General features: G+C 39.8%; 1 protein-coding gene across 1 annotated transcript in view; it reads right to left on the reverse strand.

Moving 5' to 3' along the window:
- The window catches only part of Adamts5 (ADAM metallopeptidase with thrombospondin type 1 motif 5), a 40914-nt gene extending 14270 nt beyond the window's left edge, over window positions 1-26644 (reverse strand). Inside the window, exons 1-3 of the mRNA XM_028756345.1 lie at window positions 25497-26644; window positions 14611-14743; window positions 4857-5024 (exon numbers count right to left, since the gene is read on the reverse strand). Coding sequence (XP_028612178.1) covers window positions 4857-5024; window positions 14611-14743; window positions 25497-26603 — 1408 coding nt within the window. The 5' untranslated portion in view covers window positions 26604-26644. The remainder of the gene's footprint in view (window positions 1-4856; window positions 5025-14610; window positions 14744-25496) is intronic.
- Between the last annotated feature and the right edge of the window lie 1247 nt (window positions 26645-27891).

Here is a 27891-nt window from a genome sequence, read left to right on the forward strand (position 1 = left end):
ATTTCTACTAGCTGGAAATTCTACCTGGTCTTTGTTCTATTCTAGACTGCCACATGGGGCCTTCTTCCCTTCCTCCCTCTGTCCCCCTTTCCCCTTCCTTTCTTCTTCCTTTGTCACATTTGGTGCACATAAGATGGATAACTTACAAGTGAAAGTCGGTAGACACGTATACACATGATATACCTGTTTTTCCATGCATACAAGGTTAAAACTCTGAAATAAGGCCAACAACTAAAACCCCAAAAGAGTCATTTGGAATGGGTGAATGGAAGACTATGGTTGTTTTTCATAAGTCTCTGCAGCCCACCAATAAATGATGGAAGTTACAGCTTGCCTCCAGGAAACAAAACTTAAAAAGCTCAGGTTTCTCAGGCTGTTCTTTTTCTTAATGATAAGTAGGGATTATAGGACTATTTTTTTTAATGATTTTATCTGATTCTATTTTTAGCACCATACATAATTCTTTCTTTCTTTTTTTCTCTTTCAGCACTCAGGAATAAGATTGATCATCGACCCAAATGTCAATAGCTTGGAAAAACCTAATGAATAATCCAGAAGAAGCATCTTTACCTTATAAAACATTTTGCTGTTCCCATTTTGTTTCTAGCTTCATATTTATGGCTTTCTTTGGGGCTCTTGGATGCATGTCTATCATTAATAGTGAGATGTACGCTTTCCCATTCTTTGAGAAGCTGTTTTGGGTCTAGTGATAAAGGAACAAGAACATTGCCAAAGGAATAGAAGATGCTGACAGAAGATGCTGATTAAAGTCCTTCTAGGAGTGTGCAGCCTGAGGGAGCATTATATACTCATCATCATATAAAACAGTAAGGGAGTGAGGTTAAGCTTTAAATCATAGCTCATCATGGCCTTAGAGTATGTGTTATTTGCTCATATTTTCAAAAATCATACTTATAATGGAAAAATCAAGATATGACTATAAAAGACTTCAATTTCTTAATATTACCTTAAAATCTGGCTTTATGTCTGCACCTACCATTGGAAATCATCAAAGAACCCAGATATATAGCTTCTGCTAGTATTTTCAGTCCAAAGTTCTGTGCCTGATGAGTAGCTCTACCCTTGTTTCTTTAAATAAGCAGTAAGATAATTTCGATATGTTTCCCTTATCAGCTCAGGTTGCTGGTGTTCTTGAGTTGTACCTACTTAGTCCTTCTCATCATCTGGTAGAGGACTTCCAGATACAGCAAATAAAGCTATCTTCCTGGGCCTCACTGAAGGTTAAGGAAACCTTTGGTAAAGGAAATTCAATAACCTGCCTCCTTTGCACAATTTCTCTGCCTATGCTTACCCTGATTTCGGAGGCTTGCCTTCCCAGTCAGCTAACTTGTACAAACACTGCAACATTTCTGCAAAGCCCTTGGCCAGGGGTGGGAGAGTCCCAAGAGGCACGAGTATTCCTGTTCTGAATCACAAGTCTCCAGATACAGTTACTTAAGAGTGTGCACTTTGGCTTCCCAGTCATATCCGAACCACTGCACATTTCTTCTTGGACCTAAATCAGGAAACACTCAGTACTAATGAATTCAAACCTGGCAGTAGTGGAGTGCTACAAATGTCCAGCTACTTATGGCTAATAATTTAAAAAATAAATCAAATGCTTTGAGTTTAATTCGACTATAACTTCTCTTTGCTTTAACACTGCTGGAGGTGCAAGTAGGAAGGAGGTGATGTCACACCAAATGTGTTTTCAGCTCATGTGCTCTTTAGGCATCATTGAAACACTAGACACGTTTTGTTACAATACTTACTTGAATTGAACATGGCACGCTTTCCTGCTTTTATCTGAGTGTCTCAATATATCTTTGCTAAGTAAATTTCCTGAAAGCCCCTCTTCTCTATATATAAATCATTGTATCTGGCCAGTGTCTACACAGGTAGATATCACATTGTTGATATTTAGGAAAATGGTACCAAGTTACTATACAATTTTATTTGTTTGTTTGTATGTTTTGTTGTTGTTTCAGTTTTGGTTTGGGTTTTGGTTTTAGGTGGGCAGTTTCCTGATTTTGTTACTTCCTTATTGTCAGATCAACTCAGGTGTTGCAAGTGGTCACATGTTTGGCTTCATATAAAAAAAGTTTATAAAAAAAACTGTTAAACTATGATGTGATGAAATCTGTTAGTTTTGAACGAATGTGTGACTGTGTGCTTGTTTTTATATCATGGTAGGCTTGGGTTTTTTTCTTGATTCTCTATGCCTATAGTTCAAATGTTAGCACCCCAATCATCAAAAAGAAAAAAAAAAGGGACTTGCCAGTTCCTGCTACCATACTGTCACTAAACTGTCTTGTAGATGTTTTTAAATAAAAATTACCAGGCTATTAATTTTTTGAACTCTCATTTAAATAACAAAGCTAGAGTGCCAGGTCTGGATATTTCTGCGTGATCTCTTGACAGGATCCACGGCAAGCTTGGCTCCTGCTGTACACCACCTTTTCCTATGCTGAAGCTACCTTCATCATTTGATGTGATTGGAACCATACTATTTTTCTTTCTCAGTTAAAATGAAAGGCCACCTAACAGAAGTCAACATATTCAAAAGTGCAAGTATCTAGATTTGATTATATAAGAAAATATATATTTTTCTTGTTCAAAGAATTCTGGCAATTCTTTTGCTCATTTAATCAACCTCTGGGAGACTCTGACAATCTTTATTAGTGAAAATGAATATATCTGTTTCTACTATGACTGTGTTCTTAGATGTTCTCAGAAGCACCTTTGAACAGAAACTGATGCAAAAGTTGGGAAGTATGATGAAAACTAAAAGCTAATCAGAGTACAAGCCTTTTAAAATATAGAAATACTGTTAAAAGCTGAAATAATGCTGGAATCATAGTAGTTGTCCTGAAACTAAGATCTTGTTCCACAAACATGAAATAAAGGCACCATTCTCAAATAACAGTCAAAGGAACACAACTCCACACAGCAGTGCAGCTGAGCTAATGCGTACACAGGGTGAAAAGCTGACCTACTTTTGCCATACGAATTTGCTGCCTTAGCAACTTGATCCATTCACTTAGAGATTCAGGGTTGAACTAAGCCTTTTGGAATGTGCAATATATAATTTTAAAATAAAATATTCATGCTATTCCTTAAAAACTAAAACAGTAACGGTACACTCAGGAGTAGGTAGTTAAGATGCTACTAGAGAGAGACACTCTATGTGTTCAGCATTGAGACAAGGATGACTAGGAGATCTTTTACTTCAGGATGTGGCTATAACCAAACTAAAGAGAACTGTCATTTTCACTTAGTTGAAGGGAAAGGCCTATGCATGTTAGTAGTGTTTCTAAGTATTTTAGGTATGGGAGTGTCTTTTCTCCTATATTTTTATTGATAAAATATTTACGTATCTAATTGTTTGCTTATCTATCTGTCTATCTATCTATCTATCTATCTATCTATCTATCTATCCATCCATCTATCCATCCATTTTTGAGGCATAGCTTTGCTCTGCATCCAAGGCTGTTGTGGACTTCACAATCTTGGCTTCAGCCTGCAGAATGCTGGGTGTACAAGTTTTATTACCATGCTGCTGATATTGGGAAAACTTCCAAAGAAGGCTCAACTAGATTGCTTTTAGGATTATAAAATGCAAATTCTAGTATCCACAAGGGCTTTACCAATTTACAGTAATTTAGGGAATCATGAAGTAACGAATACATCTTGGCTACATAGTATAAAAATCCACGTTGTAGCAAACATCCCCGTGTTTTAAATTAATTTAATTTGTTGATTGCTTTGGCACTGTTTAGTTGAAGTCCAAAATGCCTAACACATTAAGAAATTAGGTGTTTATAGACCAAAACTTTTCAAAACTCAGGGTAAAGATGGTTATCACTGATTGCCTTGACTCTACTTTGAGCAATGACTCATTACATTATTTTATGGAAAGTATTATCTACAAAATCCAAAACTTAGCCACCTATTTTAGAAAAAGATCCATTTTAAAAGAGCAGAAAGAAGACAGAACAGCTTCTTTTCTGAGAGATGAGAAAGTAGAAGTATATGCTTTCAAGGATTCTATCCAACTGTGAATGTCCAGCTTGCCGTATTTCTGTGATGTTAAAACAGTAAAGGGCGAGAGGAAATTTGCAACAGCTTGTTTCGAAGACTACTTAGGGAGTAGGATTTATTATTTCTAGAAATTGTGACTTCCTCTGTATTTTCTTATAACTTACAGCACTAATCCTACTCTTATGGAGTTTAATAAAGTATGCTATGCTCTTGAACTGTCTGAAAAGGATAAAGCCAGCAATTTTCCTTTGAAGTTCTTGAAGTCTTTTCCCACCATGGGTTGGGCTATTTTTGTTCTGTAGTTTTTATTCCATTTCCAGGAGAATCTGCTGTCTGGATGAAATTAGATTTTTCTAGTCAATGAATATCTAGAGAGCTGCAAAGGGTATCCAGTAGAATTACATCCTATACCTTAACCAAAACTTTACATAGATAAGCAACAAGTAATTCTGAGAGTCTTATTAGTATCATGCAAACCAAAATGTCTGCCAATGTTCTCACAGGAACTTAGTGGTGTAAGAGGAAATAAAAGCCAGACTCTCAGGGCTCTCATTGCTAAACATTCTGTGTGGTCTCCCACCCTCTTTCCCTTTTGAACTTCTTATGTCAACAGCAAAAATACCATAACTGTAATGCCACCAAGAATGCTGGCATTGTATGCCAAGAGCGAATCAATTTGCTTGCTTCTTTTCTGACACTCTCCCAATAACCATTGTCTCACAGGGTAAGCTGAGCATCATGAGGTCATCATGTGTAAAGCTCCTGAGAATCTGAACTTGTTTTTCTGATCCTATGTTGTCTAGAAAGCTACATACCATGACCATCATCCAGGAACTCTGTGATGGTAGCTGAGGTGCATTTAGACCAGGGCTTGGATGCATCAATGCTGGTAAGGATTGAAGACATTAAACGCTTGTCTTCTGTGGAACCAAAGTTCTCTTCACAGAATTTGGAATCATCATGAGAGAGGCCAAGTAGATGTCCTAGAGGAGAAAAGAGAGAGTGCAAATGACAGAAAGAAGAAGAGGATTTCCAATTACAGAATATTCTCAGTTTCTACTTCCACCTAAAAAGTTCTCTAGCACTTTTTTGCACCTAATCAAAGGTGAACTTAACAGTCTAATGTATCCAGACTGATCCCCTTGCCTATGAAAGCTCTATGCTGCTATGAAATAGCTGCTTTGGGTGAACATTTGGATGAAAATTAGAAAAATAAATGAAGAAATCGATAATGCTAGAGTCCATGTGGTTCACATATGCTCACTGGCATGTAAAACCTTATTTAGAATCATGAATTTGAGAGGCTTCTGTGGGATTATGTCATAGTCTCACCACAAATTATTTTTATTGTTAGGATACAAACCCCAGCAGATCAAAGTGCATTTCTAGCATCTACTGCTAGAACCTTTGTATCTGACTCAATAGTGTGTAAAATGCAAACAGTAGATGCTTTTTGAAAGTCAGTGACTTCTGTTTTCTTTTTCAAGTATATAAGTAGTTCTTGGACATGACCCGAAAAACAAAAACAAATAGAAGTAACATGTAGTGGATTTCTTGCTGCATAAAATATCAGTCCTTTTCATGTTTCTGTTTATTATATTTAGTGAAACATATAACTACTAGTCTCATAAAAACATATTTTGAAAATATGCTCATTTCTACTGTATTGTGGATAAAAAAATCAACATAATTGTTAAGAAGTACTATAGATAAGTGAAGTCCTGGATTCCATGAAGATGAGTAATGAACGGTTCTAAGTCACATGTCCAGAATGTGTGTGCACATAACCCTCCCATACTTGCTGCTAGACCATTTCCACCTCATCTGTTCAGATATCAATTCTCAGAGTGTCAGTATCCTCAGATCCTTATAATCTGAGTAAATTTTGTTATGATATATCAATTTTTCCATACTCTAAGAGTACATTGATTTTCTTCTATAAATCTAAAAGCTTAAAAACTTCAAGTAGCCAGTTATTTCACCAAAGTTTTCAGAGTCATATAACACCACCAATATCTTGTATAAGACAACAGAACAGACTGCTCACTTTTCCCCGAGATTCTCTATACAGAAAATGCAGGAATGTTGACCATGTGATCAGGATTCCAGTCAGTGCAGAGCGGCACAGCCCAACAGAGATGAAATCTTTCACACCACATTCCAGCTACTTTGGGCCAACTTGTTAAATCACTGACACCTCATAACAAAACTATTCACTGCACAGCTGACTGCTCTTGTGCTTGAAATGAAGCGAGTACGATTCGGTGGCCTTCCAATTCTCCATTTGTACTATTTATTTGGTTGTTGACTTCAACAGCATTTATAGAATTGTGTGGGCAAGTAAGATTTCTCTGAAAAGCCTCTCCATTGCAATTCATGACAGGATTGATCAGTAGCATGAATATCCATCACAGTTTGTGAGATGGGTCCCCAATGACATGAGAAGCAAGATTGGCAAGGGCCTCTCTAATTTTTGAGTGGTATGTAAAATTTTTTTAAAGAGTGTCACAGTGCAGAGAAAACATATTTATTAAGATTACTCAAGATTACTTAATCTATCCAGCACTTACTGAGAATTTACCATCCAGTCCCTAGACTTCACCAAGGTAGAAGCTTTAATGGCCAGCACAGTGGAGCATGCCTGGAGGCTTCATACTGTGGTTTTGAATTATGTCATTAGAAGAAAAAGAGGGAAGAGTGTCCAATGAGATCTCTGTAACAGGATATTTAGTCAACTCCATGTTTTAAATGCAACAATATGTGCTTTTTGTACTATACTTTCTGAGATATTCACCCATGTTTAATGGAGCCAGAATCTTTTCCTTCCAAACTGATATAAATAGCACTTTCCAAAGGCATTTTTATTATTGCCTCAAGGGATTTTCACTTCATTGAGAGAGCATAGTTTTAATTTATGGTTTAAAATATAGCTTGTATGGCAAACATCAAATTCACTTTGAGGGTCTGAACAAAGTGTCCTGCTTTTGTTTCTGTCACATGCAGTGGTAACACCTATAAACTTAAAATTTTAAATTATGACAACTAGGCGGCTTATTTTTTTGGCACAATTTGATAAATCATTTAGTATATTATTTCATATCACACTGTGATTTTTAAGATCCCTAAATTTAGCTATAAAACTTAATTGCTACCAAAGACAAATATAATCAAGTTCAATCAGAAAAGGCTGATAATCTGCACATGAGCAAATCTCAGCTCCTGCTCTGTTACAGCTTAAAGGAAATGTGTATTTTGTAAGACTCCTCAAATCATAAGAAACACTGCTCGAAGACTATCTTTTAAAGGCAAATGTTCCATCCTACCTGGAGAAAATCAGTTAGCTGCCTGGATGGGGAAAACAAGTTCTCTCACAGGTGGCAAAAGTCATGGTTCTAGAAGAACATACAAGTACATCACGAACTGTGGACCAGTTGCAGAGTAGATAGAACCATGTGAGTCTCATGTGAGACCCATGTGACTTTCCCTCCAGAGATAGGCAGAGCTTGAAAAGGAAGATCAATGTGAGAAGTGTCAGATGTTCTTCAGGGATGAAGTGACACACACACACACACACACTGAAGGTCACGAACAGCAAACACTTAAAGCCTGTGTCACCAATCAGCTATGTTAAGATGTTTAATGCCAGTTTAAAATTTGTCAGCACTACTGAGAACTGGAATGATAAGTTCCATATAGATGTACAAGGCACATGGCAGATGACGGAGCACGGCATTGCATATACAGAGTCTAGGAAATTTTAAACTTAAATATCACAAATGACAATCCTGGATTTCAAAGAGCTGTGAAGGGGACACAAAACGCATGCAGATCTGGTTGACAAGGATAGATTTTAATTCTTCAGACAACCGCTTCTTCAGAGGAAGTTAGCTTGGAAATCACTAAAAAGATGTTTACAATGACCATCGGATGGCATTTGGATATTCACCCAAGAAGAATCTGCTGAAGGGACATGGTCAGTGTTCACAGGACTGACAGTAGGTGTTCTTGTCACAGTGTTTTCTGGGGAGCTTTTGAAGCAACAAGACAGTGAACTTAGTAGAGGAATGAGGTGTTAGAAGTCAAAGGGCATTCGATCTCCAGTCCCCGTGGAGAGAGGCCATCGTTTCTCCTGCAGCTGTGAAGATTTTCTCCTTGGAGTCAGACTATTGGAATGGAAAAATGGGGTGGATTCAAGGCAATCTGAGGGGAAAAAGTAATTTTGAGAGAGCTCCCTTATTCAAATAGGGTACCCAAACTAATGCACAAGAGCTGGAGACAGACTAAGAGGTGGCCATTCACTCTTAAAGGTCACATTAAAAACCCAAATCTTGCATAAGGGAAGCATTTGCCTTTGTATTTAATCAGTAGAGTACAAAGATGAAAAAGAAAACTGTCAATAGCCTTCTTTATAAGTCTGCAACCGTGTCAAATTGTTAAATGATTTTTCACATTTGATATTCCAAATACAGATTTAATGATGAGCTCACCTTCTTGTCCAGTAAATCTGGAATTAGAAAAATGTGCACCCAGGAAAAGACTATGTTTTTAAAGATGAGTTTTATTTATCCTAGGCTGCTATTACTCTTGATTCATAGCTAAGGGTGACCTTGAACTTCCGATATTCCTGCCACTTGAATGCTGGTTCAGAAATGTGTCTCTCACTCTTGCTTTATTCAGCACTGGTGATGGAACTCAGGACATCATGCATGCAAGAAAAGCTACCCCAGCACTGCCACACCCTCAGCCAAGACACATTTTCTACAGCGGAACCAACCTCTGGGTTAGCTCCTCCTTCTACTCAGGTATTACAGGGCAGCATTAGCCTCAGGAAGGAAATTGAATGTTTTGCTAAACATTGGTCTGCAAATTAAACAGAATTTCGAGTTCTTGTCTCCTGATCCCAAACTATCCAATGGTCAAGGGGACACAGCACCACATTCTACAAAAATGTCCCAAGAAACACTGTAATGTGTTTACTCGGGAAAGTGCAGCCCAGAAGAGGCATCTGTTTCTCAATGAGGTCATGGTTTTCATTTACCTAATTTTCCAGCTGGGATTATGAAGGTGCAAGAAGGTCTGGCCAGGGGTTGAAAAGTGAGTCAACAGTTCAGAGGGGATCAGAATCTAGATCCACCGAAGAGAAGACTCATGACCTCCAATAATTGGGTGGGACACACTCTTCTTAACACTAACCTTTATGTAGAGGTGATAACATGTGGAAATGTTTCTTTCAGAAACATTAAGGAAAAATGTTTAATGTGATATTGAGTATGTAATTTAAAAACAGAAAAAAAAACCTCTTTCTTATTATGATGGCCTATCCTTTTAGATCAATTTCATACCAAGTAGTCTATAAAATCCCACTATATAGTACTACTAAAGTCTTGGGCTCTGGAATCAGATAGGTTGCATTGGAATGTGATCCTTGGGATAATTAAGTTAGTTATGGATCATAGACAAATCTTGAAATGTTTTTGTAGGTTAGCTTACTCTTTTGGGGGTTCCCCATGATAGTATTTACTTCATGGTGCGCCCAAGTGCATGTTTGTGTGTTGTATGTACACACGTATATGCAAGTGTATGTGTGCTTGGGTGCATATAGGCACTTGCCTGTGAAGAATTGGAGGAGAATCTCAGCTGTTGTCCCTTCTGCACAAGCTACAGTCTACAATCTTATTATTTTCATATTTGAACTGTGACTGGCCTGGAATAGTCTAAGTGCACTAGGTTAATTGGCTACTAAGTGCCAGGGATAACTGGTTCATATGCACTGATTGCAAGTGTGGAAAACTATGTCTGGTTTTGGATTTGTATTTTGTTCTAATGTGGATTATGGGGACTGAACTCATGTCTTTTTGTTTGCAAGTAAGCCCTTTACCAACAAATTCTCTCTAGCTGTTAGCATTTGTAATACATTTTAGTATCACTGAATACCTAGAATTAAGAAAGAATGAACAGTTTTCTAATTTGAAAAGGGAAACAAACCACCTATTACAACTTCAATCTTCTTTTTAATGTCATTCCAACTAGCTGGTGTCAACCTGTGTGGCAAAAAAATCAATAGATCTACCCTAGAGAAACATGGATTGGGATTAAATTTAGTTTTAAAGTCATAATAAACACTAAATCTCACAGTGCTATGGGACATGTAACCCATACCTATGACTGCCTTTCATCCCCGGTCCAAGAAAGACATGGGCGGTACTGGTTCAAGTTTGACAGGAAATATGCCTAGTTTGCGTTGATTAAAATGACAGATCTGAAGATAAATAACAAGCTGGATCCCAGTTCCCTTCTCATTTTATATCTTACTTGCCTTGCCAGTAAGAACATCCGAATCCATGGACTTGCCTTTGGTCTACCAAGTTTTCTTTTTTGGCGGGAGGGGCACTTCTGCAGTTTTTCCAAACACAGGCTTGTTTAATCTAATCATCTATGGGGCAGAGTCACATACTGATCTCCACAACCAGACAGGCCTCTAACCACAGCAAAGCACAGGCAGCCCCCTGCTGTGTCTCAACCACTTCCTAAGTCTGACTGAGGAATCGGTCCCACTCTTTAAAGTTGCCTGGCTTTAACGTAGGAAACACATTGCAGTCTTTCTTGGTGGAGAAATTCACTTAGCACATTTTATAATTAAATACTATAACACAAACCTTTTGAGTGCTGGGAAATTATGGATTTCATTAATCTGAATAAAATCCTATTGTTCCCCTTGGTATATTAGAAGCTGGCTCAACATCAATAAAATGGTTGCTTTTAATGAGCATGTGTGCAGCAGGTGAAATATTTATTATTACAAGTCTATAATAAAAGTTTGACAAGTTAAAAAAATATAAACTTAGAATGTAAACTTACATCAACTTGAAAACTTTCTGCTGTTCTCCTTTGGGGTTGTAAAATAGCTGTAAACACATTCCTGCCTCCACCCAAAGCACATGGATGGTTTGAAGCAACACTTTAAAATGTTCTAGCAATTGAGTCAGTGTTCACTGTGCATAGTCTAGAAAGCAGAAGGCAATTTATAACTGCCTATGAGTCTAGTACATATTGATGCACATTGCTCTTGCAGGAGCTTGTAGTAACATCACGTGACCATCTACCTTCAGCATCTCACACTTCAATTGCCATTTGATTTTGAGTTAGAATGGGTTATCAGGATGACAGAAGAATTCGAGTTAATACACGGGACGCACAAGAGGAACTGTTCAAAACTGGTAATCTAATCCATGCCACTCCATAACCCACAATAGAACTTCATAGAACTTCTATCCTCTCTCTCTCTCTCTCCTCCTCACCCTCTCTCTCTTTCTCTCTCCCTCTTCCCCTTACCCTCTCTCTCTCCCTCCCTCCTTCCCTCTCTCTCTTTCTTGCTCCACCCCTCCTTCCCTTCTATTTTTTTTCCCTCTCACTCTCTCTCCCTCATAATCCCCCTCCCTTCTTCTCTCCCTCTTCTTTCTTTTTTGTTCATTCTTTCTTCCTTCCTTTCTCCCTTCCTTCCTTCCTTCCTCCCTCCCTCCCTCCCTCCCTCTCCCTCTCCCTCTCTCTTTCTCTCTTTCTTTCTTTCTTTCTTTCTTTCTTTCTTTCTTTCTTTCTTTCTTTCTCTTTCTTTCTTCCTTTCTTCCTTTCTTCCTTTCTTTCTTTCTTTCTTTCTTTCTTTCTTTCTTTCTTTCTTTCTTTCTTTCTTTCTTTTGTCCTTCCTCTCCCCCCTTCCCCCCTTTCTTTCTTACAGACAGAGTCTCACTATGTAGCACAGGCTAGCTTTGATCTTTCTGTACCAGCCTATCCAGTCCTGGCAGTTTTGGTGTACCATCATCCCTGTCTTTGCTTTAGTTTATCACATGCGCTAATTTTCAACATAAGAGTTTTTTTTCAACTGGACAATAAGGGCATGAGGGAGGATGCTTTGTTTTCTTTGGGCATAATATAAACTTTACGCTGTATTTGAAACCAATATATGTAGCAAAAGGAAGCTTTTGATAGTGCATGAAATATTAACAGAAGCCATCTTTAATCAAACATACTCATTTACATCTTATAAAAATAAAGAAAAATAGGCAATCTATGACCAAATCTTGGATAATTCCTCCCAGATTGTGTTTTGAGTGCAGCAACAACTTGACAGTATTTGTTTGGAATAAATGAAATTGCACATTTTTGAATAAGACTCAACCAGATTCTAAATACTCGAAAGCCAAAGTTTCAGAATATTCTTTTTTTATAACTATATAGATTATACATATAATTTACAAATCTAAAAATGTAGCAAAAATATAATAAAAGAAAAAGAAAGAAATCCAATAAGAATGAGATAGAATTATAATCCAACTCATGGTTGGCTTAGATTGAGCTGACAGTTTATGTAACACGTAAAAAATACAAACTTTGAATAATCCAGTGAGTTAAGGTCGAGACGCTTGAGAGACAAGACTCTCATCATGAGACTGTTCATCCAGAGAAAATCTTAGGTATGATTATATTTGCTAAAAATTTAGAGCTCACATTTTATATCATATAGTCATAATATTTAGGCAAAATTAATATAAAATAAGAAAGCACTCAAAGTGAAGTTAGTAAAAATTTTTTATGAAAAAGGAAACAAATCCATATTCTTTTATCTTTGGCCTTTAAGTATCTCTTTAGGCCATTTGCAATACAGAGAAGAAAATTAAGCACACAATATCTGACTGGAAAATAAATCATAGAAGCTTATAATGAAGTAAAGAGAGATAACTTAATCAAGAAACTCAAGGAGACACCAGGACGTAATCATATGCAGAGGCACCGGTTTGACTCTGGATATAAGAGCTTACTATTCTCCCATGTTGTTCTTCTGTCTAATTATGTCTAATTGCCTTGTCTTACATATCATTGTCTGGCTCTATATTTCTCACTGTCTCATCAGCCTGTGCAATGCAACATGGAGTTCTTGTTGAAAATGGAGGAGGATTAGGAAAGTCATCTTGCTAGACTTAAACACTCTGATCCAAGTGGTGAGACATGAAAGTCAAGCTATGAAGAGTCTGTGTACAGAGCTCAGTTTTTCTCTTGTAGGAAAACCTGCCAATGCTGTCACTGTATGTAAAGATCACCGTAGGAGAAGATATCAGGAGGAAGCAGTAGTCAGAATGTGTATTTACAGCAGATGTTATGTTGTCTACTCTATAGAGACAGCACAGATGATCAAAGTGTCTAGGTGGCCTGGGTAAAATTCCACAGGGAACTGACAGGGACTCAGCACCTTGGCTTAAGTCAAAGATGCTCAAACTGTTCCAGATTGAATTAGCATCAATGATGCTGTTGAATGGTTACTTACACAATGTTTTTTTGTTTGATTCAAAGACAAGTGTCAGTATAATAATGTCCTGATGAATACTTGAAATATAATAGGTGAAATGCAGCTACCTAATTCTATTCATTACTATCATATTTAGATTTACAAAATTGTCCCTTTCACCAGAAGTTATTCTGCTCCTTAAAGAAATTGACACCGTGTGAAAATATACATTACTAGAAATGTGAGGTAGACATTTTAATTTATACTTAATAGTTAAAGTTGTAGCTTTAACAAGTTAAATCTTTTAAATAAAAATATAAAAAAATCTAAATGTAATAATGATTGAATGGTCTTGTGTCAGAAATCAAGATGAAAAGAGGTTATGCATAAATTAAGACAATGAATGAGATATTTAAATAGGAAAATATGTGGGTGTTAATATAAGTGATCTCTACTATGTACACTCCACTCAGTCTGGCTTCAAAAACAACTCCATGTAAAAGATAGTGTTATCCCTATAGTTCTGAAAAGAAGATAGGGTCTCACAATGCTTCCTAATAGAATGATTTCACAAGGGGAAATGATTCCAGTAAGATGTGTTGTGTCCTAAGTACTAAATCCGTTTCCCATTGATCAGTCTTCTAGGTCAGTGATTAGGAGGACCCTTTTCTTTATCCAAGAGACACAGTTTAACTGTTTACCTCTGCCCCCAACTCATAGTTGTATGATTTAGGGGTCTCTGGTTAATTCAATATGTGACATTATAAAGTAAACTCTATGGAGAGTCAGCTTGATTCCATCTGCCTCACTACTGGGAAGGAGGCTGGGCTATTTACCAGGAGCTACTGATTCTCTGTGACAGGAACCTACTATTATCACTCACGATGGGGCAAAACATGTTAAATTCCTGTGCAAACTGATTATCCCCGGATGAGTCAACACTGTCATGAAGAACTTCCAAAGGGGACGCCTCTGCATCCCATAGGCGACTGTGACAAATTCTGTCTAGAAGCCATTTAGGGATGCTTAAAAAGAGAGAAAAAAGAGACAGTAGCAAATTTCCCCTTAACTTTTAAATAATGCCACCAAAAAGGAAACATTTACTTCGATGCTGACTTTGCCTTCCTTTTCCTTCGTCAGTTAACCCTGTGAGTTCAAATATAAACAAATGCAATCCCCAGTGGTACATCTGAACCAGAAGAAATCTGGAATTAATTGCCAAGTATTTTGGGTACTGTTGCAGCTGTTTCAAGTGTTTGATTTGGCAAGGGAAGAGAAAAGGCGTTGCATACCAATTTCATGAGCCACAGTGAAGGCTGCGTGGAGGCCATCATCTTCAATCACAGCACAGCTGCGCTCCGGAGAACATATGGTCCCAACGTCTGCCATTCCCAGGGTGTCACATGAATGATGCCCACATAAATCCTGCCCGGGAGAAAGAAAGAAATCATTAAAATCAATTTACATCCAGAGGGAGCCACCATGGACAACCACTTGCTCACCCCAAATGGCAAGACTGAGATATGTTTATGGTGTCACCTGCTCAGTGCTGGAAGCCTTCCAAAGACAAATTCAAAGCAGGAACTCTTCTGAGCTACTTTGTAACCCAGAAGCACAGAAGGATAAAGACATTCAATGACATTTTCAAAGAAGCCACAATTACAGCCCGTTCATTACAATCTAAGCTCTACAGCCTGAATAAAGCCAACGTGTCTACACAAATGTCAAGGGTTACATGTGCTCAATATAACAAACGCCTAATATTCTGAGCTACATTTGGGCTGAACTTCTTGGAAGAGAGGCCTAACAATTTGTTTTCTGTTAGAGTCAAACTACGATCATACTTTGTGATAGAACATACATTACTAAGACTTTTGCATTTATGCATATATTGTGTATATACATATATTCAGTCATTTATACAAGAAACAGACTACACTTGAATCTATGTGTAAAATTAGATAGAAAAATAAAAATTTTATATGTTTAATATTGCTTAAAAATCATTTTTGAACTTCCCGATTGAATTGTAGTTTCATACACCATGTCTTCAAAAATGTATGTAGGGTCACCCATAGCTTTTTAATCATTTCACATTTACTCATTGAGTTATAGAGGACGACTTGTGGAAGTCAGGTTTCCCCTCCCAGGATATCAGTCCTGGGAATTACACTCAGTTTGTCAAGACAACTGACACTTACTGGACAATTGTCTTTTACCCATTGGACAATTTTTCTCATAGCTTTTAGCGAAGTTCATCTCAAGATGATCACACATGAGAAAATATTTGTGATATAAGTATGTTTTATGGGTAGATATCAGTGTGTTCATTTTATTCTTGAGAAGTTCCAGAGCTCTTATGAGACTCTCAAAAGTAAAAATGATCACTTAAAGAATATAAACAGGACATTAAAGGAACGAAGCTTTAAAAAGGATAATGAAGTTACAATTTTGACTTGTTCAACTTGTGCTAATAACATCCTCTTCAAATGTTAATCTAGGTATCACTAAATATAAAAATTTCTTGTGCTTTCTTATGAATTTATGATTATAAAAGTCCAACAAAGGTGAGCAAGACTTAAAATCTATCCCCAATTTTCTTCTCTTTAGTGCTTTCAGGACCTTCTTGTGATGTTTATATTATGATTTCCAACTGTGAATCAAGGCTCCAGCTGTGAGCCTTGGTGAATCAAGACCTCATGCCAAAAATAACCTTTTCAAGCTTCCCTGGGTATCCTTCCATGTCCCATGAGATCCCAAACTACTACTGCTACAAACAAATTAGCAGCTTTAAAAAATGAATCTTGAGAAGACTTTTGCATAATAATTATTGTTTTTGATAATGATATAGTATAATACATTTTCATCCTCCCTTTCATCAATTTTAGCAATTTTAGGATGAGATCCCAGGTCATAGTTGAATCCTTATACACAGTAGGTTATCCAAGAATTGACTTCCACTCCTTGTGTCACTAATCAGCTTGGAGCCACTGCAAAAGGAAATGGGCTTCCTGTTCCCAGTGGCGTTGAAACCGGAATCTTACTATCTCTGTTTACTGCTAATCAATTGCTCATTAGCGGCCATCAACCCTCCTAGTTTTCTTTGAATTGCATTAAATGCATTTGGCCTTTTGCCATGAAAATTGTGCATGTGACTAAATTATGAAGAGAAGCACTTGTTATTTTTTAACTATACTGATTAAGCCCCTTGACTACATAGCCACATCATTATACTTCCACAGCCATCATTATAAACTGGCATATTTTCCATTTCTCTCACACAATTTCAAACCTTTTTAGTGTGGTTGTGGTTTCATGCTCAAGACATACAATGAACATGTTAACATAGTAAGCCAATGTTCTTCTTCAGGAATAAAAAAATAGATAACAAATTATTAATATATAACATATTGCATTTCTATATTATCTATTGGCCCTTCACCACAGTAAGTTAGTCTTCAAGTTTACAGGAATTTTAAAATTTAGAGAAGGGGTAGGAATAGTGCAGGGATGATCACATATTACTATATTATAGCACACATATACATAAACTAGCATCGGAGGTAGCAGACACTAAAGAAGGTAGCGCAATGTCTACGAAAGTGGTAAAAGAATTAAGAGTGCTACCAAATGGTTTTCTACTTGTTCCATGTCAGTTAGAAGGCAAGTTATATATATATATACATGAGTGTGTGTGAGTGTGTGTGTACGTGAAAGAGAGAGAGAGAGAGAGAGAGACAGAGAGAGACAGAGAGACAGAGAGAGACAGAGAGAGAGACAGAGAGAGACAGAGACAGAGACAGAGAGACAGAGAGACAGAGAGAGACAGAGAGAGGAAGAGAGAGAGACAGAGAGAGACAGAGACAGAGAGAGACACACACACACACACATACACTCAGACAGACAGACAGACAGAGAAACAGTGTGTGTGTGTGTGTGTGTGTGTGTGTGTGTGTGTGTGTGTGTGATTCTACACAAGTAGTAGTTACCTGTGTAGAATCAGTCCCTTGTTATCATTGGGTACTGAGTGATACAGTGGAAGACTAAGAAAAAAAAGTATCTGAAAAATGTGAGGAGAGTTAACTGTGGTCCCATGGTATAGTGTTAGCCAGGGTACAGAACAGAGACAGTGGATTTAATTCCAAGATAGATCTGAGGTAGTTTTCAGAACCAAAAACTTTCCACAAGGTGGCCACTAGCCCTGTTACTGTCACAGGGACTATATGTATATGAGAAAGTTATGACTTATCATGCCATTCAGAAGTATACCTTAGGCATATTTGTGGGAATTGAGAAGGGGCTGGAAGCCAGCAAAGCATACTGCCTAGAACATTGGTGCTTGGAAAGTGCCAGTGATCAGTACCAGATGGGAAAGGAGCCACACACCAAGTGGGTAGTGATACCCAAGCAAAGAATTGGAGAATTCCCAGTCTTCATTGAGAGACTGTTCTCAAATGCAGCAAAAATATGCTGAGATAAGGAACTGGAAAAAACATAAATTCTGATAAGGACAGATACTATTCCAAGGGTATCAGTAGCAGCCCCTCTGAGTAAAGAAGAACACTTCATATGGTATTAGTTCCTAATGAGGACAATTGTAGTGTGCAAGACAAGGGTGAAACACCACAGCATTTGGAATGCCCACTCTTCTTTCCACACAATCCCATAGGAAAGAGATTGATGATGGAGGAATTAATGCTAGGACATAGAGTTTAATCACAAGTATTATACACATGAATGCATACTCACAGCTATACGTACAGATTTGTCTTGTGGATTTTTAAACTCCCTGATTGGCATGTACTGACTGTATGTATTAACGAATTCTGTGTGACAACCTTACACATGTGTAGAAAAGGCAAATATCAACCAAATTTCCCTTATCTATCATCATGTCATAACGTGAATCTGATTCTTGATGCATCTTTTTCCTTTCTTGCTAATTACACAACAATCTCTAATAAAATTGTCTTGTTTATATTTAAACAGAGATTATATTAATTTGGAATGTTAAGCTAGTCATTACAGTGACCTGTATTACACAGCCTCTAAGCAGGCATCTATACAACAAGATGATTCTGAACATAACAGAGTCCAGTGGGATTACGGGTAAAGAACCCAAGTTTATTCATTTCTATAAAAAACAACTGTGTGCCTACAACCAACCAGTTCTCATGCAAATTACTGCCACTGCAGTGCGAGGATCTAATACTGGTTCTTAAGAAACATAATAACTTTTAGTGAATGAGAAAGACATAAGTTTGGAGATGAAGCACACTGTGGGGAGCAGCTTGTTGTGAATACAGAGAGGGGTGGGTGGACCTTCCTTCAAGGAATCACTAAAGGTTTTCCCAGGATTAGAAACACCCAAACTGGTATGATGTTCTTAGAGAAAAGGCATCCTAATGAGGCAGGCCTCAGAAATATGAGCTCTGAATCAGGAAGGACACGACATGGCATTTTCTGTGACTAGAGTGCTAAGAGTTTGGAGTGGACTAACAGGGCATCTGGACCAACAATCTGGACCCACAACTATAAGAACAGAAAGTGACTCTGATAAATTTTAGGTAAAAAGTGGGGACATGGGGGAATAAAAGACAGAACAAATTATGGAGTGAGAGGAACAGATACTTGGACCAGTCCTTCTTGAGGATGGGACCTATGCTACAAAAGCTGGTGAATGTAAGAGGGATTGTTTCTGAGATTTCAATTCTTGTTGTAAGACATGTTTTGAAAACAACAAACATTGAAACAAAGGCTCTTCCTCATTTAAATAAGGACACTGTCCAGATACACCTGTACTGGTATTGACATGAAGCTTTCTGATAGATAGATGTCTTCATATTAACTCTCCAGCTAATGTCAGAAATTAACTCTCAAAGTCTCAAGCTTCGGAACAAGGAAGCTAAATTTTAATGATAGATAAACTTTGCCTTCCAGTATTCCACAGCATGACATGGTTGAATCACGATCCAATTCTTGATGCCAATATTATCTTTTGCATTCCCAATATGTACTCAATTAAATGAACTTCTTTTCTTATAGCTAATAAAAAGCAGCCATGGTGGTCTTCATGTGTGGTATGATGATGAAGCTAAACAATTAGATGCATAGAAAAGAAACAAAATGCACCATGGTAGATGTTCTAGAAAACAAGAAAACAGATGCAAGAGAGATGAGAAAAATTCTGAAATAGTTAGCTTTGCCCCACAACTCACAGGCACATACATGTGTGCACCCCCTACACACATACATACCATATGAGCAACATTTAACTCTTTAGGTTATGATCACTACACTCTTTCTCTTGCTTACATTATCTCTCCCTACCTTGAAATCTCACAGGAGATTTTCAAATGATCTTTTTGCCATCTGAAATTTCCATAACTACATGCTGTGATCAGTTAGTTTCTTAGAGTATGAGTCATACAAGGGATCTTTATTTCTTTATATTGATCACAGTTTGGCATTTAAAACTCAGTACAATGTAGCCCAACCTTCTTCATATCCCAGTGAGCCTTCTCACCTCATCCTGCCAACCATTTCCTGCATAGAACATTTGTATGTGGTTCCCCAAAAAATAAGCTGAAGTAGTCCATCTACGAGAAAAGATTAACTTTACCCATATTTGTCTATTTTTTCAAACCATTCTTGACCCATGCCTTTTAATTCCTAATGCCACTGTACCCACAGGAGACATCTAGCCATTTAGGACACACACACAAGGCTCATTTTTGAACAGACTTCTTATCTGTAAACTTCCCTAATATTCTTTCTATTGGTTCCCACTGTCATTAGTTCCCACCATAAAATGCTGAAGCATGATGCTGTGTCCTGAACTGTATTCTCCTTACATTGCTCAAGCTAATCCCCAGTAGTCCAGTGTGACTGTATTTGGAGACAGGATCTATGAGAAATTATACAACTTTAAAAGAGTGAACTTCAGCTCAGATACAATGAGGCGTTTTAGAATCTCTTTTCTCCTTATGTTTTTTATACATTTCTGTCTGTTTCCTCTACTTCACCTGCCCTATACCCCTCTCTTGGACAGATATGCAGAGTGAGAAAAGAACACATAAACACACAGTAAGAAAACAGACTCCTATTAACCAGGAAAAAAAATCTCCTCAGAAGATACATAAGGTGGATATTTGATCTTAAACTTCCCAGTCTCCAGAACTGAGTGAGAATTTTTTTTTATGTTTTAAATATGCTCCTCCAACACTAATGCATTGTTGTAGCACTGTCAAACCAACGCACACACCAGATGATATATTTTTAAGTAATCTAGTTGTTACTTCTTTCTATATTTAATCAAAAATCATTCAGCCTTCTTACTCTGTCTTCTTATAGTACATACCTACACCACACAGACTGTCCACACTGCCTCTGGCATAGTAGATGGTTTTTGAGTGTGTCTCCTATATGTCCTCCATATGGATCTGGCTAGCATTGTCTTCTACAGAACTGGAGTCTACAACTTTAGCTCTGCCCAGGACAACAACGATATAGCCATTCAATATCTATGTTGTGGATTTTCTGGAATAGATTTTTTTAAAGGAGAGTTTTTAACACCCCCCTCCTCTGGATCTAAATATAATTGTTGAGTGTTTGAATAAATTAATCACAGCATTTTTGGAGGACAATGGGCAGGGCTATGTCCTCAGATTATGTGTTTTTTCTTCAAATATATGTTTCTACCTGCAAAACAAAACAACATGATGGTGGCTGATTCCTCAGTTACTTAAGGATAAAACAATTCTCACTATGGATACTACTTAAGATATGTTCAAAAATAGTTAGTTGAATCCAAATGAGATCAACCCATTCTTTAGGAAACAGTGCAATTATACATTTGCAATGAGACCTGATAAAGCCACCTGGGAAGAATCTGTGGGTTTCTTCTGTACCTGGTCAGACTTTGTTTATCCTTGCTGAGAGCCTTATCAGTTTTCTTAATGTGAGAGTGATCAATTCATGCATTGCTTCCTCCTGCTGGTGATAAGCCTACTGATGGCAACCAAGTATTTCCCCTTAACTGCCTTCTGTCTTACTGGCTTCATCTACCTCTTCACAGCAGGTATGCACATACAAGGTGCCTACTCTGAGTCAATCCATCCATTGTCTTGTATATTGTTATTTTATGGATCAAGGTTTTTCAGAATATTTCTCATACATTTTCTGTACACGATCATCTAGAGTTGTCTAGTCTGTGTCCACTCTTCCCATTTCTGGACTAGCCTCTTTTAAGGTTGATCTGTAGTGATTCTTCAACAATGGTTACTGCAGGGTTGAAGTAGATTTGAATTCAAATATGTGACTGAATTAGTTGGTTCAGTCAGCAAGCCAAGGACAAAGAGTGCAACCCTCTCCCTCTTCTAAGGATTTTTGTCTTCTAGTGTCCATTTCATACCAAACCTAAAAGGGAATTAAAGAGTAGAGGAGAAGTGTCTGTGTCCAGAACTAAAGAGTAGAGATGTGTCTGTGTTCGGGATCACACTTCCAAAGACAGATATGGAAGAAGAGAGAGAGTCTAGGCACAATGGCTCATTAAAGCACACTTTAGTAATCAATGAAAATTAGTGGACCTTTTATTCAATAGCCTTTTAGCTGGCTCACAGTCATCCCTATGTTTTCAGTCTATGCACTAGTAAAGAGTTCATTGTTGTTGGTTGGATGGAGGGGGAAGGATGGGAAAGAATTTCTGATTTTGACATCAACAGAGAAGTTTTTTTTTTTTTCTAAAGAGGAGTAAATGTTTTTGGAAAATAAGCTTAGGACTGTCTTTTAAAATATATTTTATGATAAGGGAGAGAGTCAGAATGAGGAGATAACTCTGGGAAACAATGTATAAGCGCCTAGGGCCTAGATTTCTAATGTCTGATGGCAGACGTAGTATGAATGTCAGCAGCAATGTCATTCACAATAGAAACGGCTTTGTGTCCGAAAACTGATAGGTGCTATTTCTATAATGAAAACAATATTGAGGGCTACTGCATAGCACTGACTGCTAAATATGCTGGCTTGATAGCTGAAATATTAACATTCTTCTGCTGACTCCTAGACACCACAATCAAGGTGTTACTGGCTCGTAAACAGGAGTGGAAAGCACTTCCTCATACATTTGCTTCACGCCTGAAAAACAAGCAATTTAGCAGAAGACATCTGGACACAAAACTTGAACAGAACTCAGAGCCCATCAAAACATGGATTGGATGGTTGAGAGTCTGGCTGCTAAGCAACACACATCTTACATCCACAACAGAGTTGTAAAAATGAACTGCTTGTGCCAACTCTGGGTATTTCTCATTGAAAAGAAATAACTATGAAAGTTATTTCTTTCAAATGGCCAGCCTGAAAATACCTGACATGCATGGACAGAGGAATCCCAGTCTCTCCTCTTCTAGACTTCTTGGTTTCTTTTTTTTGAAACATTAGGTAGAGATTAAACTGCACATGCAGAAAACTTTCAGATGAGCATTGTTCTGTATTGAAATACTTAAACAAGCTACCTAATAGTCCTCTTTTAAATTAGAATAATGTATTCATATTGTAAGTGTTCTTCAAAAATTTAATTTTTTTGAAGTTAGATGAACTTATTAGAGATCAACCACAATCCAAATGGTATTTGCTTTATATAAGTATGCTTCTGCTTCGCAAGGAGCACAAGGAAGATTAAAGTAAAATATTCCCCATGTGTAAACCAGATTGGAAATTCTGTGGCAATTCTTAGTAAAGTTAAGTTAGGGTTGGCAAGGTGGCTGTCTCAGGGGGTAAAGTCACTTACCACTGAGCTTGACAACCTAAGCTTTATTCCTGGGACCCACATAGAGGGAAAGAATCAATTCCCATAGGTTTTCCTTTTTGACCCCTTCTTGCATGCTATGATACATGCCCTCTCCCATTAATAGAATGTAATTAAGATTTTTTTTAAATTAAAACTAAGTAGAAGATTGAACTTACTTCTATCTTCCTTTTGTCTAGCTAAAATGTAATGATGTGTTTTCCAGACTGGGAAACAATTACTCAAATACAAAACCTTACCAGCAACAGCAATAGACATCATTTAGAATCACTGATTGGTTTCCTTTTAGCTGGGAAATAATTGGGGAAAGTATGTAAAAAAGAACAAATGGTGAGAGGTCCTCTAGTTATTTTAGAATTATGCACTACAATTTTGTATTAAACTGAAAGAAAATTATTATGACAACTGGCAGTGTACTACTGCCTTTTGGTGTGGTCTGTCTACAAAAGTATTTTTTTCCTCTTTCTTTAGGGAACCTCCTTCTACAAACTCTCCCAAGCCTCCTTCTTGGCAGGCAGTCATTATATAGCTACACAAGGAAATCCAGACGTGGAAAGTTGCTTATGAAAAAAAAAAAAGGACTTGGAAATCAAGTGAGAACAGGCTAGTTTTACAGACAAACTTCATAGGGCAGCCTTGAAAATGACTGTTGCACCATTTCAAAAACTAGTGCTACTGGGCAGAGGAATTAAAGGAGGGTTTCTAGATCATCTCTTAAGGAGACGAAAGCTTCTTCATGGCACACAAGGCTGTCATACCTATTTCTCCCTGGATTCTTCTTTTGGTATCTTTGCTGGTTTGTGGGTTACAATTATGTCTACCTCACGAACAGCAAATGTTTCTCTCCTCTGACTTTATCAACACCTTTTCCTTTATACCATGGGTAACTTAGTAAAAATAGAAACATTAGGTAGAGAAGCTTTAAGTATCCTGAAACCTGTATAGTGTGTCATTGAATTATCTATCCTTCTTCTTTGGTGACTGTGCACAGTAAAGGAGTTTGTTGTTATGTAAGTTAGACTGGATGGATTTCGCACACCGACAACGATCCTGAAGCATCAGTCCTTCACAGGCATGCAAAAGACACAAGTTAGGCAGAGAAATCGAATTTGGCAATAAGCCAAGCTTAAATCACAACTGGAACACATCACAATGCTAAGAATAAGATGGGGAGCTGAGTCCTCAACCTGGATGGGGGATGTATACCAAGGGAAATTGAGGAAAGGAGTGGGAGACAAGACCACGACAGCCAGGCATGCTGTGTTCTAGGTATGCCTTACATAGCCACGGGAATCAAGCAGAGAGTGAAGCTGTGATCACCTGTGGAACACACACAGAGACGCACACAGTAGAAGGGGGCTAGTTGGGAAGACAATATTCAACAGGGATGGGAGAGGGAGAGATAAGGAGTAGTAATGGGGGCAGCTTTTGGACACTCGGGCTCACAACTACCAGCAGTACTTTTCGTCTGAAATGTCACGCTAACATGGTGGTCTGGTAACTGTGTAAATAGATTTGTTGCTCCCGGAATGTCTGGGCTTATAATGATCCATCTCTTTCCCTTCTCTGTAACCATCATCCTTAACGTGGGGAAGTCCTTGGAAAACATCCTTCCCCACATCCTGAAGCTCTGCCCAGACCTTCAGAAACACATTCATCCAAACCCCAAACCTTCCAACTGGATTTGACCCTTGTTTGGCAGTGGGGCAGGAGGGTGGTGCTTCTGATGTGCTCGGAGAGGGCCTGGGTGTGGGGGAAGGGGTTGTCCTCACCGCTGATTGGGCTTCCGCATCCACTTGGCCCTCCCACATTCCTTCCTTCTCAGAAACTCAGATTCCAAGGTGGATATGTCAGAAGCCCATTTGGAAGCCACATTAGAATAGGAGTCCTTTGGAAAAGGCCAGTGTTGCAGAAGAGTTCGTTTAAGGACATTTACAAGGGAGGCCATCAATCAGATAAAAGCAACTGCCAACTTTCAAGTCCTTCCCATTAAGTCGTCTTCACTGGGAAGTAGAAAACACCCAATTTCAGAAGGCAGTCTTGCTTTTTCCCTTTTGTCATGTAATTGTACACCTTCCCCCAAGCGCGAACTATCTCCTTATCACAATCACAGACCACACTGTCCTGTCTGACTGACATCTAGCCTTAGTGAACATTGATCTCCTAAACAAGTCCCCTTACTTAAAGTAGGGATTACTGCAGAGGCTAATCGGAACTCCTGAGTGAAGGTAGAGGCTGGGTGTCTTGGAAGATGCACTTAAGCAGATCTCTACTTAGTGGCAAGTCGTTTATGAGAGAAGCAGAGCCACCAGCAAACCGCCCTTCGACCTGTCTCCTTAATCCCAGAGCTGGGCACCCACCTGCTGCACCTACCTCTCGGGTGAACAAGATGGCAGCATCGTAGTGCTCCTCATGGTCGTCACCTAGCTGGTTATGTTGGTGCTGCCATTTGCAAAAGTTCTTGAGGGTCGTGGCCGCATTCTTGCTCACCTCCAGACTCTTCTCCTTGTCTGTCAGCACCACCACCTTCACCACCGCCAGGCGGATGTGGTTCTCGATGCTCGCATGACTATACAGCCGGTTGGCGATGGAGGCCAGGGTCAGCAGGTAATGTTGCAGGCCCCGCCCATACATCCTGGCCATGGACGAGTCAGCCACCAAGAGGAGCTCCACCTGGCGGGCCCTAGAGATGGAACGGCGCCTCCGCCTCCACCACGTCTGAGGTCCCGCGTTCCCAGCTGGCGAGAAAGCTGAGTGGTCCAGCAGCTGCGGGGACGGTTCTGAGCGTCGCCTAGAACGACTGTGCACCGAGGGGCTCTCTTGGGGCCCAGAAGGGGACGCGGGAGTCTCGCAACTGGCGCGTGGCGGCAGGGCCTCGAAACTGAAGCCCTCACGGGTGTAGACATGGAAGACGCGTGAAGACCCATCCCCGTAAATTCGTTCGTACTCTGCCCAGGACCCACGCAGGAGCGGCTTCAGAGTGTAGCGTGCATGCTTGACTGCGAAGAAGCCATTGAGACCCCCGCAGAGGTCAAAGACAGCTAGGGAGCGAGGGCTTCCGTCCACAGTGCCTCTATAGAAGCAGTGACCCCGGTGGCTAGAGGATGCGCTCAGCCCTCCTCCTGCAGTAAGAATACCACCAGCAGCACCCACTGTGTCATCCCTCTCCAGGTCCAGCATGAACCTCCGGCCTCCCGCGTAGACAAGGTAGCCCACTTTGCCACCGCCAGAGTAGAGTTGGTCTATAATCTGCACCAGCCCGCCGCTCCTGCGCTGCCCAGCCAAAGGTTGAGGATGACCCTGCTCCTGTGTTTCCTCCCACTGCCGCTGGTCGGGCTGGGCGGCCGCTGCAGCAGCCCCAGGCTGCCTGGTTTTATCCTGGGCAGGTGCCTCGGCGGGGCTGTCAGCGGCCAGGGACAGGCAGGACGCGCACAGCAGCAGCAGCAGTAGCAGCAGCAAGGACGCCCACTCGAGCCGCATAGTGCGCTGCCCGCCGGGAGGGGCTGCGCGACTGAGCGGAGCTGATGTTTGCTATTTGCTATGGAAGTTTCAGGGGCGGGGGTGGGGGGCTCACCCTCCCATCCACCCACCCACAGCCGCACACTCTACACACTTGCGTGCAAGGTTGAGTCAAGTGTCCAGAAAAGGGTAGGGGGAACCCGCAGTAGAGCGCCAGCCTGTCCTGGCCGCGGTGCCAGCGTGCGAACTTTTCTTTGTTGGTTTGGAAAATGTTTGGAATTGAGGTCCAAGAGACGGAGGAGGAAAAAAAAAATTAAAAAATAATAAAAAATTAAATAAAGGGTGGTGGTGATGGGAGCAAAAGCCAGGAGGTGGAGAGCAAACAAATTAAAAAAAAAAAAAAAGGAGAGAGGCCCAATGCAGAAAGGATCTTTGCACAAACAGATGAAAACAAACGAGCAAAGAGAGTAAGGAGGGCAACGGCGCTCCCGGCCCGCAACTGGTGCGCGTCGGCTCCCGCCCCCTCGAAGCCCGGGGCTGGCCGGCTGCGGAGCTTCCAGCTCCGACCCACTTCCTTTCTTATTTTCAGGACTTCCTCGGCTCTGCTGGAACCCGAAGGCAGGGAGAAATGAGACGGGAGGAAAGAAAAGAAAACACCTAAAACGTTTAAAAATCAAAAGCTAGGAGGCGGCCTGCGGAGAGCCAGCGAGGCGGCGTGTCCCGATCCCTTCCGTTGCCGCGTCCTCCCGCCCGGGATCATCCCCAGTCGGCTGCTGCGGGCGCGGAGAGCGGCTCAGGCGCTGTGAAGATGCGAGGAGGTGGGACAATGAATTTATAGCGGCGTGCCATCCTGCAATGGCAATTTCAACAATTCGTCACTGCACGCTGCCTCTTAAAGGGAGAGCTTCCCCCACCACTCCCACCCTTCCCGGTCCGCGCCTAATCTGATGGGGGAGGGCGCAGGCAGAGGAGGAGGGTGATCGAGGAAAGGGAGATCAGGAAGGAGGAAGGGCCCAGAACCTAGCAAGGTGGAAAGAGGGACAAAGGAGGGAGCAAGGGTGAGTGAGGGATTGAGAGAGAAAAAGTATTTGGGCAGAGAACAAGAAAATTCACTTGCCCTCATTTAAAGCCGCAGGAACTCCGGGTCTGTGTGGTATTTCACAACCAATCGGAGTTGGCTAACCTAGGCTTACCTCATCTCCTGAAGGGGTGTTTTTGGTGTATTTTCAAAGTCTCTCCCTACTGCCTCCTTTCCCTTGCTGTTCTTGCGCGGGATATGAAGTTCTTGCCTCCTTTTGCTGGCCGTTGC

The sequence above is a fragment of the Grammomys surdaster genome, unplaced genomic scaffold (genome assembly GCF_004785775.1).
Source record: "Grammomys surdaster isolate TR1022 unplaced genomic scaffold, NIH_TR_1.0 126118, whole genome shotgun sequence".
NCBI classification, from domain to species: Eukaryota; Metazoa; Chordata; class Mammalia; order Rodentia; family Muridae; genus Grammomys; species Grammomys surdaster.